This window comes from Theropithecus gelada, chromosome 11 (assembly GCF_003255815.1).
Source record: "Theropithecus gelada isolate Dixy chromosome 11, Tgel_1.0, whole genome shotgun sequence".
In the NCBI taxonomy this organism is placed as follows: Eukaryota; Metazoa; Chordata; class Mammalia; order Primates; family Cercopithecidae; genus Theropithecus; species Theropithecus gelada.
The window spans coordinates 29,578,697-29,591,826 of NC_037679.1; the positions used below are offsets into that span (position 1 = coordinate 29,578,697).

Consider the following 13,130-nt stretch of genomic DNA (forward strand, 5'->3'; position numbering starts at 1 on the left):
ACCTCTGCCTCCTGGGTTCAAGCAATTCTTGAACCTCAGCCTCCCGTGTAGCTGGGTTTACAGGCGTGTGCCACCACACCCAGCTATTTTTTTTTTTTTTTTTGTATTTTTAATAGAGACAGGGTTTCACCATGTTGACCAGGCTGGCCTCGAACTCCTGACCTCAAATGATCAACCTGCCTCGGCCTCCCAAAGTGCTGGAATTATAGGCCTGTGCCACCGTGCCCGGCCTGTTTCAATTCTTTTAGAAAACATGCTTTTAAAAATACCTGTTAATGAAAAAATGAAGTTTCTTCCCCTCAAGAGATTCTATGGACTTTTAATCTACAGCCAGACCAAAGATCTCAAATCCTTTCAAGTTAACAAACACTCAAAGAAGGTCAAACCTAGAACATCTGTGTATTTCTGGGAACAAAAAAAAACTTCCTATTTCTCTGCCTAGGTCACCTGCAGAGTAAAGAACTTATACTCTGTATTTTGTGCCCAAGTTCAATGGCTCTGCAGAGCCTGGCATACCTGTCAGCCTCATCAGTGGCAGGGATCCCCTCCCGCTCTCCACAGATACTGAAAGCCTTCTTACAGACTCTGGCTGCCCTCAACCTTTACAGGAGTCTTTTCCCAGTTTTATTGCTTTGCAACATTATGTTTTTCTTCTCTTACTGTATTCAGATAACAATGTGGTTTCCTCAACTGTAACATTGGAGTAATACCTACTCTAAATACACCACACAGCTATTATGAGTAAATAATATCACACCTAGGCCGGGCGCAGTGGCTCGAGCCTGTAATCCCAGCACTTTGGGAGGCCGAGACGGGCGGATCACTAGGTCAGGAGATCGAGACCATCCTGGCTAACACGGTGAAACCCCGTCTCTACTAAAAAACACAAAAAACTAGCCGGGCGAGGTGGCGGGTGCCTGTAGTCCCAGCTACTCGGGAGGCTGAGGCAGGAGAATGGCGTAAACCTGGGAGGCGGAGCTTGCAGTGAGCTGAGATCCGGCCACTGCACTCCAGCCTGGGCGACAGAGCCAGACTCCGTCTCAAAAAAAAAATTAAATTAAATTAAAAAAAATAAATAAATAATATCACACCTAAAGTACCTTTGCAAACTTTAATGTGCTATACAAGTGTCACTTTGCCTAGTAATATACTCATCTTTCTGTCTGTCCTTTCCATTGGGGTTTTAAATATTCTCACAGGTTAGCCCTCAGATTTGGGATCTTCCCACTTAAATATGTTAAATACCCTTCTGTCATTTGTGGAAGTCTTCAATATATCCTATCTCCTCCAAGCTTTCCCAAACACTTTTTAAAAATCATGCTACATGTCACTAACATACTGTTATTACCCTATCAGTTACTTTTAAAGCTACATTTCATTTTCAATATACCTTTTAACAATCTTTCCTTATCATGAAAGCAAATGTACCAAAAAGGCAAAATCTGAGGAATACAAATCAAAGAGGGCAATAGGAGAGTATTATCACCATAACACAGTTTAGATGCTTCCAAATTCTATGCTATTAATAGTGATCTGTACCAAGATATGCATCTCCACTGAAACAATTAATTTTAAAAGTATATAAAAAATTAAGAAACAGAAAAAACAGTGATCTGCTAATAATGTCCTTAGGAATAGGAATTAGGAAAAATAGAAATGATTAAATACAATTAATTTCTTTTTGACCTATCAAAGAGGGACATGCACATTTAGAATCATATGTCTTTTATCTATTTTATTACCTTCAATGTTTATGACGAATCATAGCAATACATGAAGGAAAGAACCAATAGTCATAGGCCTCTCTTTTTCAAAGGTGTATAACTATTAGTTCCTTTTTTGGAGAACCTTAAGGCTGATAGCAGAGCTCCCAACTGATTAGTGAGTCCTAAATAACCCATAAAAATGAACATACTATGAAACAAGAGGAAGAGTTTAAACTCAGGCTTTTACCGATTACATTTTTCCTTTTAAAAGGACATAATTTAACATGAGAAATCCGAGAAAATGGTAATAGATTCAAGGAAGTATAAGACTGAGAAAAGCTTCTAGATATCATCTTTTCTATGAGGAGTTTATTTGAAACTACTGGACAAAGAACAAATAAATTGATTCATTTTGGTTTTTGTTCTCATCTTTGTTTGGAATTTCTCAACTTCTCTTGAGCCTACTTGTACTACATCAGGACAGTATTTGAATTAGAAGTTGCATTCCAGAAATTTGGAATCAGCCACTCTGTACCATTTCAGGGGACAAGCTTTACTCCTTGCCACCAGGAAACCTTTCCCAGACTACATGGGAAGGGTGGGGCTGCTTTTGATTAGACATGAGTGAACAAACAGCTGTCTTAAAAAAAAAGTCATAGCCATTTAAAAACATCATTAATTGGCCGGGTATGGTGGCTCACACCTGTAATCATAGCACTTTGGGAGGCTGAGGCAGGTGGATCACTTGAGTCTGGGAGTTTGAGACCAACCTGGATAAGATGGAGAAACCCTGTCTCTACAAAAAATACAAAAATTAGCTGGGTGCGGTGGTGTGTGCTCGTAATCCCAGCTACTCAGGAGGCTGCAGCAGGAGGATTGCTTAACCCCAGGAGGCAGAGGTTGCAGTGAGCCCAGATTGTGCCACTGCACTCCAGCCTGGGAACAGTGAAAACCCTGTCTCAAAAAATATATATTAATTATGAATTCATGGCTAAAAGCACGAATCTTGTCACATTATGAACACAGATGTTGAATAATACAATGGGTCATCAGGGGGTCTGGGAGCCACTGTTTGAGAACCATTACTTTGGACAGGGGTTTGAACTGGACATGGGGATGAGGGGGCAGTGGTGTTGGATGGATGAGGGGAAGGCAGAGTAGACTGGTTAAGTTAATCCACGCTTCCCTCACCCATGACCTAAATGGTCATGGTCCTTACCCTGGCCCCTCATTACCTGGCCTCTGCCCATTTCTTTCCTCCCTCCTGCTTGCCTCCTATTCTCCACTTGCTTGGGTCTGATAATTTATTTACTTTCATTCAACAAACACTGACTAGCCACCTATTGTGTGCCAGGCTCTGGTATAGGTTTTGGAGGCTCTGCTCCCCCTCCCCTGCCTATGGAACTGACTTGCTCTAGAGCCCTAGAAAATGACTTGCCTGTCATTTTCTCTTCCCCACGCTCTCTGCTTGGCAATCTTTCTCTCGTCCTTTAGGTTTCAGCTTAAACACACCTCTAAGGGGCCAGTCCCTTTCTGATCTCACAAGGAAAAATGATGTCTTTATCATTCTTCATCTCAGTGGCCATTTGTTTAATTCAGACAATGACTCTTGGTAATAATCTAATTATTTATGTATTTGTGTGCTGTCTGCCTTGCCTGGTCATATGGTCCTGCTGGACCATGTTTAGAATGAATGTTTAGAATCTTAAATACTACCCTGGAAGGGAAGAGGGGAAAGAGAAGGAAAAAAAGAGGAAAGAGCAAAGGAATGAAAAAGAAGAAAAGATTGATTCTGAAGACAAAGAGAAAAAGGTGGGGAAAGTGAAGAATGAGAGGGAAGATGAAAGGAGTAAAAGGAGAAGGAGGAGGGAGGAGTACCCGTTAGAACAGTAGTTCTCAAAGTGTAGCTCTCAAATTATCATCATCTGAGAGCTTGCTAGAAATGTAAACCCACCAGCCTCACCACAGACCTAGGAATCAGAAATGCTGGGGATGGAGCTCAATAATGGAGCCCTCTGCATTTTAATAGGCCCTCCAGTACTAGTTCATGAGAAGGAGCTATTCAAATTCTGAACAAAGGTCTCAGATTATGCCCTAAACCCTGTACTCATTTTACATTCGGGAGAGTTAATGAGATCTTGGTTTTAAATTTTTGTTCGTAAATTTTACTGAGTTCTTTGCTTATAAAAAAACTACACAGATGACTTAGAAGGACAATTTTAGAATGTATTATTTAAGTGAATTGGTGAACCTTTATAATATATAATATGCATATTTTGATATATGTAACTCCTCATTAAAAATTAAGTGAGATCGCGCCACTGCACTCCAGCCTGGGCAACAGAGTGAGATTCCATCTCAAAAAAAAAAAAAAAATTAACTGTGAATACTTGAGCAAAAAGGATCAACATGTAGCAAACTTAGACATAAGGCCAGTTTGCTACCTTTCCTCCTAGGAGGTTATGTTATGCAAATCTCACTCCAGGCTTTCCCCCAGATATTTATTAGAAGAAAGCATAGCAATCAGGGAAATGCATCAATTAAAAACAACTACAAGATGGCAAATCCTTTTCTGAGTTTTACTTCGAATGGGCTCAATAGTAAATTCTGGCAAAAGGGAAAACAATTTTAACCTGCAGCAGGTGTCATGCATTTAAAAAGAGATGCATTAAAATGTAGAGAAATGTTATTTTGATAAGTAGTTTAAAACCAAAAGCCATGACCATCCTATTTTGTGCTTAGAGAGACAGTCTGAGATACTTATTTTTGAAGAAGTTTTTCTAGCTAAATTTCCTAGATCATAGGTCTCCAGGAAAATGGAAATAATAGAAGCATTAGGAGAGGGCGGTTGTAAGGATTAAATGAGAAGGTACATGTCACATGTATAGTCCAGTTCCTGTCTAAAGGGCTCAATAAATATTAAGTTCCATGATTATTAGTAGTAATAATATTCTATGAATAACATTAAAATAAATAATGAATGCTGAGCACTCGGTAAAATTAGAGAAAGACAAAGTTCATGGCTGAGAACTCGTCTTTCTGAGAACATCCAAATGACAATAAATTATCATTGCCTCCAATCTCGTACCTAAAATCACACCCAAGAAACTTCAGTAGATCAACACCCAAAGACATTTAACAGCTGCTCAGTCTGTTGGACCAGCTAAGATTTTTTTAAAATACTGCAAGGGAGGGGTGGGAATGCCGGTTACGTCTCTAACAGCAGGATCCACTGTCTCTCTAGAACACATCTCCAAGGTTTCCTGGTATTTTTTTTCCCCACACCCATTTATCAGCCTCTTCCCCTCGCCTACTTTTTATTTTGTTTTAATATGAAGGAAATGGGCTTTACATAGCTTTTGTTGTAGCTTTGTAACTACAAACAGTCAAATAACTTACAACCAGATATGAGTGCAAGTAAGCCACTCTTTGACTCAGGCACTTCTGCTGCATCTTCTTTCACACCACAGTTCCTGCCACCCCACCCTTGGAAGGAGGCTACTCCCAGATGAACCCAGTTGAGGCAGTAATGCTTGCAGTGGGGCAGTCTGTATGGGTGTAGCTGCTGTATGCTATGGATTTAGGAGCGAGCAAATATTTATTACCAAACCCTAGGATAGTAGACAAATAAAGCATGGCTTATGATAACATTGGCTTTAAAGAAAAGGAAACAACGGTCACCCACAGAAATTATGGTGGAGGGAATAGGTTGCGTATATCTTGAATTAAGTGTGCAATCTCAATAAAGTTATCAAATTCAGGAAATTCAAAATGGATGTAATACTTAAATCCACAGTCTATATTTCAATTTTGTCAATGAGCTCAATAATATCCTTTTTTTTGCTTGTTTTCTCTAGATCTAGCCCCCAGGATCCTGCATTACATTTAGTTGTCAGTGTCTTACACTTCTTTTTAAATTTGTAAAATTATTTATTTTATAGAGATGGGATCTCCCCATGTTGCCCAGGCTAGTCTCAAACTCCTGGGCTCATGTGATCCTCCTGCCTCAGCCTCCCAAAGTGCTAGGATTACAGGTGTGAGCCACTGCACCTGGTCTCTTAATCTTCCTTAATGTGGAACAATTCCTCAGTCTTTTAAAATGACCATTCTGACACTGGCCTTTTCGAATGATACAGGTTGGTTATTTCCATAGTATCTTCCTCCATCTGAATTTGTCTGATGTCCTTGTGATGAGATTTAGGTTGTATATCCCCAACAACACTTCCTCCTTTTTTCTGCTTTAGTGTTTTTCTTAACAGGCTGATTATTCAGTTATTCTCCAATGGATTGCAAACCTGATTGCACATTAGAACCACTCTGGCAGATTTTCACACTATAGGTGCTGAGGTCCTACCTCAGTAAATCCTGGTACAGGTCTGAGGTGGAATCTTAGAATGTGTATCTTTCAAAAGCTTCCCAGGTGATTCTGATGTATGTATAACCAACGGGAAGCACCACAAGCTTCCGCTCTCAATCAGCATGTCCTGGCTTCTCTTTTGATCTCATTTTGCTTTCCCATTGCCATTCTCTGTCCCCACTGCATCAACTCTCATCTAATGTAGAACTCGTCTGCCCAGGGAGACCAATGTGCCAGAGAAATACCGTCAGGTCAAAGGGCCCATTTCAATGTATGTGTTCTGTTCATGGTTGTATTTTCTGTGCGTATGATTACACAGTCATCCCCCAGTATGGGGGTGGAGTGACTCCAGGACCCTTAAGTATAACCAAATCTCCACATATTCAAGTTAAGTAGTTGGCCTTGCAAAACCTGCATATACAAAAGTTGGTCCTCTGTATACCTGAGTATACCTCTGTATACCAAATTCCACCAATAATGTATTTCCCATTTGCATTTGGTTGAAAGAAAGCCCCGTACAAGAGGACCTGCACAGTTCAAAACCATGTTGTTCAAGGGTTAACTGTATATGTTCACAAAATAGCAACGTGGTCCTTTTGTACACAAAATGGAAACCAATGCAAATCACCCATCACTAAAAGAAAATGAAAGAGAATAAAAATCCTTGAGATTTTCAGGCTGGTGGGGTCTGGTGAATTGTAGACCATCTTTATGCTATTGGCACATGGTAATCCACTTTAACTGGCAAATTAAGAAAACTGTAGTCCATGTTAGAATTAGGCTTGAATGATGCTAATTATAATTTAAGGTCTTTAGAAACATATCCTCCCCACAATATGTTACTCCCCAAGTGGCCCTTTTTGTAGCGTCAGCAGTCTCAGAGTCTGTTTCTATTGTATCCATTCACACTAGTCAATCCAGGAGTCATGATGAGTGATCAGAGGATGGTTTGCTTCCCCACCCCCTCCTACTTCTTTGCCCTCCTGCCTCCAGGCATTTGCCTCGGTGAAGGGGAATTTTTTCCCATCTTTAGTTCTGGCCACAGAACAGTGGTAGCAGTGGGGTGTCTCCCCTGCATACTTTAAGTGACCCAATATAGGAGGTTACCCCAGACTTGCAGGGGGTGGAGGGAAGTCGGGTGTTTTCTGCATTTGCCTCCTCATTTATTTGGAGACTCACACTGGGCTGTGATCCCTTTGAAGGCCAAATAGAAGGAAACACAAAACTGTGAAAGCCCAGACCAGTACCACAATGGCTATTCATGAACTGAGGAAATGCAATCCTTCTCCCAGGCCGGAGCGAGGGTGGGCGGGCAGGGAAAGATTTAGAGATATTTAGCAGTATCAGAACCAGCCAGTAACATTTCTAATGTATGTTCAGCATTTTATCCCTGTCAAAGTATTTTCACATAATATGTGGACTCATCTGCTTTTTACCACCCTGTGAAGAAGGCAAGGTAGGAATGATGAAACAGAAACAAGGAGAAGCTAGTATTAATAGCTAAAACTATTGAATATTTATCATATGTAGCCAGTGTTCTTCTTTGTTTTTTGTTTGTTTGTTTGTTTTGAAACAGTGGAGTGGCATGATCACAGTCCACTGCAGCCCTGGCCTCCTGGGCTCAAGTGATCCTTCCGTCTTATCCTTCCCAGTAGCTGGGATCACAGGCATGCACCACCATGTGTGGGTAGTTGTTTTTTGTTTTTTGTTTTTCTTCTAGAGACAGGGTTTTGCCCTGTTGCCCAGGCTGGTCTCGAACTCCTGGCCTCGAGTGATCTGCTTGCCTCAGCCTCCCAAAGTGCTGGAATTACAGGCATAAACCACCGTGTCAGGCCTAGCTAGTGTTCAAAAACACTTTACTTAATCAGAATTTAATCTTGTCTTGTGAGGGAGAGCGAGTACCCATAACAATCCTTATGTTAAAGAAGAAATGAGTGGGACTTGAGTAACTAGTAGATGTCATCACTGGGATTTAAGCCAGGTTTCTCTGACACAGAGCCCCAGCTTCTGATTCATTAGTTCTAGGGAAGGGCCCAAGTGGTTGCATTTCTAAGAAGTTCTGGGACTAGGGTCCATACTTAGAGAACAATTGATCAAGGTATTTCCTGACTCATACCATAGACAAGTTTCCTGTTCTGCTGATTTTGGTCTTGTGAAGACATGCAATCCACATAATACTATTTATAAAGGTGACAATAACAACAATGGCAGCTAACATTAATTAAACACTATTTTACTATCGTTCAGGCACTACTCTAGGCCTATGATATGTGTTAATTCATTTACTGCTCAGGGTTGGGAGGTAGAAGAGAGAGAGTACCACAGAGTTTTGAGGTCAAGTACTGGCCCAAGTATACAAACTTCCAAAGTCAGACCCCTCACACTAGCAGGTAAGGATGTGAGAAAAGAGAGAGAAAAGGAGAAGGGCAGGGAACACTCTGATCCCCGAAAGTCAACATAGGACAATCTTGCAGTAGCATTAGTGAGGAGTGATTGCTGGATTTCAAATCGTGTCCTCCTCGGCATTTACCTTTATTATCAGGCACGCTATATAAGAGAATAGGTGACTAGATATTCAGGGGAGTGTGCGTGTGTGTGTGTGTGTGTGCGTGCGTGTGTGTGTGAGTGTGTACTCTTCTTGGTCTGTTATTCCCTAGTCATTTAATCTTGGGCAAGTTCCTCTTTAAGTTTCAGCCGGCTATCTACAAAACAGAGATAGTAGTGGTGGTGGTGGTGATGACGATGATGATGATGATAATGATAATGAGGATACTATGGTAGATTGTTTATTGGTCACAGATTCCTCCCACTCAATGTGCACACTCCTTTGCAATGTGACTTTGCAGCTCTTCCCATCAAGAAATGGAATTTATTTCTACACTCCCTGAATCTAGCCTGATTTGAGAGTTGCTTTGATCAAAAAAATATGGCAGAAGTGATGTTGCATGGTTCCAGAGCCTGGGCCTCAAAAGGCTTGTAGCTTCCACCTTTGCCTTCTAGTGAGGCTGCCCTAAACCATCATGAAAAGGAGCTGGTGTAGCCTACTGGGGGATAAGAGGTATAGCCTACTAGGGGATAAGCTGGTGTAGCCTACTGGGGGAGGAGAACTGAGACTCCCCAGCCTATACCCAGCACTGACTGCTACTCATGCAAGTGGACCCTAACCCTAACCCATCAGTCATCACAAACCAGATGTTGTCTGATAAGGAAAACAATGGACACATAGATATTTTATTTTTACACAATTCCAAGCAATTAAGTCAAATGATTTTACTCCTTTCTTACACTTTTCTAGGCATCCTCTGTTGAGACAGAGTACCTTTTGAAATTACTTTCAAGGGACAGGCAGTTTATATCCCAAGTGACTCATTTTAACTTCTCACAGCATCTAACCACAGCTGTTTATAATGGACTGTTATAAAGTTAAAGCTCTTGCTAAATCAAATAACAACCTAGCAGGAATGCCCAGTCTAAGGCTTTAGAGTCATGAGAGCTGCAATTGTAGAAACTGTCTTTTGAAAGAGCATAGCTTTTACACATTAGCTTTCCAGGACACAGTTAAAACTTTGCTTAAGCTTCAAGAAAAAAACTGGAACATGACATAGTTGGATGCATAGTTATCCTGATGCCCTACCTGGGAGCTCATATAAACACTGCAGTGAATCTCACTCTAGAAAAAGGCTACATGATCCAAAGCTGCAAGCCCAGGTCTAGTGCTGGATCATGTGAGCTCTGTAACACAGGGCTGGGTTGGCCCATTGGGTATTGTGTCTGTAGAGCTCTGGAACTGGTTGTCTCAGACTCTTGACTGCAGCAGAGCCTGGCTACCCCTTGGACTTCTCTCTGTGTTTCACAATGGTTAAAGCTAGGCAAAAATGGGACAACGTTCTTTTTGCTAAAAGACAACCCTTTAGTGTTCAGGCAGATAAATGTTTATAATGGTTTTTATTCAATATTTTTCTTATTTGACACACTTAATTTTTTTTCTGTACTGTTATATATATTTAAGCTATGATGTAAATAAAATGTCTTGTAAACTGCTGTTAGAATGGAAGTTTTTGCTAGGCACATTCAGCCACAATGAGGAGGTGCTCCCCCAAGAAACACACTTTTTTTTTGAGATGGAATCTCGCTCTGTTGCCCAGGCTGGAGTGCAGTGGTGCAATCTCGGCTCACTGCAAGCTCCGCCTCCCAGGTTCACACCATTCTCCTACCTCAGCCTCCCGAGTAGCTGGGACTACAGGCGCCCACCACCATGCCCAGATAATTTTTTTATATTTTTAGTAGAGACGGGGGTTTCACGGTGTTAGCCAGGATAGTCTCGATCTCCTGACCTCGTGATCCGCCAGCCTCAGCCTCCCAAACTGCTGGGATTACAGGCGTGAGCCACCGCGCCCGGCTGAAAGTTTGTTTTCAAAAGTAAGTGGTGATACTACTCAGCTGTGAAAAAGAATGAAATAATGTCTTTTGCATCAACATGATGGAACTGGAGGCCATTATCTTAAGTGAACTAAGTCAGACATGAAAAGATAAACACTGAATGTTCTTACTTGTAAGTGAGAGCTAAATAATATATACATATGGACAGAGAATGTGGATTGGTAGAAAATGAAAACTCAGGATGAGGGGGTTGGAAAAGGGTGGATAATGAGAAATTATTTAGTGGGTACAATGTATGTTTTTTAGGTGATGGATACCCCCAAAACCCTGACGTTGCCACTATGCAATCTATACATGTAAGAAAATTACAATTGTAATTGTAACTTTAACTAAATGTAAAGAAAATTTTTAAAAATGTTTAGTTAAAAAAAACTAAGTGGTGAATTTCTCACTCATGTCAGTGGTTGAAAGGGTTTGAGAGTTGGAGATTTAGGGAGAGCACAGTGCCAGTTGATGATGGTATCCTTAAGTCATAGCTCTCTTGCTTCCATTTCCTGTCTTCCTTTCCCATTTTCCAAGCCCAGACAGATCCGAAACCATAATTATCAGGCTAGGAGAGGTGGGTGAAAAGCTTGGTGGAGAGTGAGAGAATTTGGACGTTTCCCTTTCCCTACTTTAAGCCCAAATTGGGTGGGGTGATGGGAGAGGTGAAGCTAACATTTAAGTCAAATTTAGAGTTCATGTTATTTCCTGGAATTGGTATTTTTGTTAATGAACTGAGAGTAAGTATTGACTTTTAAAGTGATATAGTGTCCAGAAAAGTAATGGGGTTTTTCTAACTTCTATTCAGAAACAAAGGAAGAACTAGGTCACAGGAAAGATTTGTAGTAAAGGAAAAGTAGAGATAAAAATAAAGTCCCATGAGTTATTCAATGTACTGACTATATTTATTTTGTGATCAATAATGAAACATGCGCTCACCAGCCAGGAACCATGTGCAATGTGAAATTCTGCACAATGCAAAAGATACCAGAATGCTAAATGGATGTGAAGTCATCTGACTTCTATAAATGATTTGGGTTGTTTATTAGGAAAAAGCTGAAGTCTGCCAGTGGAACCTCAGTTTTTTGATGTGCTATAATTACACATATTGCCTAAATGGTGGACTAAAACGCTGCAAGGAAAGCAAAACCAAAGAGATGAACACCTGAAGCAGAATCACTATTTGAACAGACTCCTGTGATGGTGCCACTCTGCTTCTCAGTCATTTGACTAACGTCACCTTGTGGAGGTGGTTCAAGGATGTTGATGTAGAAGCGGTATGTGACTTCTGTTCATCTTTTACTGTGTTCCTGAGCCAATTATAGTGATTCTTGAATCTGCCATTGCTTTGGACTCTCTCCCTTCCTTTAGAGCATAAATAATTATGACACATACGCAGGGTTGCCTGCAGGGCACTGATTTTCATTTCTATTTTCTGGTTTCAAGACATGTGTAACGCCATGAACGCTGACTTTGGTTCAGAAAATATGGCCAAGCTACAGTGATGCCATGGCAGCCTAATTATCTGCATCTCATAAAGATATAGAAATTTTGAGTCAATTTCAAAGATTTTCATTATGCAAAATGCTTTCCTGTACATTTAGCAGCCAGGACACAGAGTGAGAGTGCCTAATCCCCTCCTGCAGCAGTGGCATTTTTAGCAAAGCAAGTCTTTTCAAGCAATGAGCCTCCTGAGACATGCACAGACCACACTCCACACCCCCCTTCCTTTTACCTCTTCAGTGGTGCTGGAGAAGGGCTGAGTAGTCGACAAAACCCATGATGTGTCTGTAATTCCAGTCATGTGCAGATCAGGATGCTGCCTCTTGCTGCTGTTTTGGCAGTAGTTTTCTGCAGTATTTCTGATGAAGACCTCTGTGGTATTTCTAATAAGGCGTTCCAGACTATCTGGAACTGCATTAAAGGTAGTGGGAATCTGGGGAGGAGCCGTGTTTCTAGTGCTCCTCACCGAAACTTCTGCTCCCAGGCCAGCTGAGGTAAAGAAAAGATAGTTGCAAAGATTATTCTCATGTTTCATGAATTCTTCACATAAAAATCAATTTTACTTAGCAAAAGAGGGCCTTTTCAATAATGGGCATGTGGATAAGCTTCAGTTAAATGAAAAAAGCAAATATACTTTGAGTGCGTGACAATGTTCATTTGTCCTGTCCAATTCACCCATCGTTTATCCATCTATCAATTTTATAAGCTGGAAGGAAAGTTGTAGAAACTACGCTACCAGAGAAAAACCCAGCTCTGTGTAGAAGAGAGAATTAAACCTATTCTATGAGAATTTAGGGGGTCATTGAATTGGCTTCAGGGGAATCCATGAGTCTCCAAAAACTGTGCAAAATTCTATGTATATGTGGATGTATGCTTTTCTTCTGTGGGGCACTGTAATAGCTTTTATCAGCTTCTCAAAGCGTGTGTTAAACAAAATACCGGGTTGAGAATCACTGTTAATGACTTGCCTAACTTCATCACAAAGACTGACAATTCCTTGAAAAGTAATGACACTTCGTTAGCCACAGTGCAAACTGTTTCTAATGCAACTGTGTAGTCACAAATGATGAGACTGTGGTATTTTCTAAGCTATCTTCTGGAGGAACACAAAATTGACTTACAATTTATGAGCTGGTGGGATT

At 40.8% G+C, this 13,130-nt stretch overlaps 1 protein-coding gene across 1 annotated transcript in view; it reads right to left on the minus strand.

The window, feature by feature from the left end:
- PTPRB (protein tyrosine phosphatase, receptor type B) overlaps positions 1–13,130 on the minus strand; it is a 122,192-nt gene that overhangs the window by 95,034 nt on the left and 14,028 nt on the right. The window contains exon 3 of the mRNA XM_025403262.1: positions 12,221–12,477. Within this exon, the coding sequence (XP_025259047.1) occupies positions 12,221–12,477 (257 nt within the window). The remainder of the gene's footprint in view (positions 1–12,220; positions 12,478–13,130) is intronic.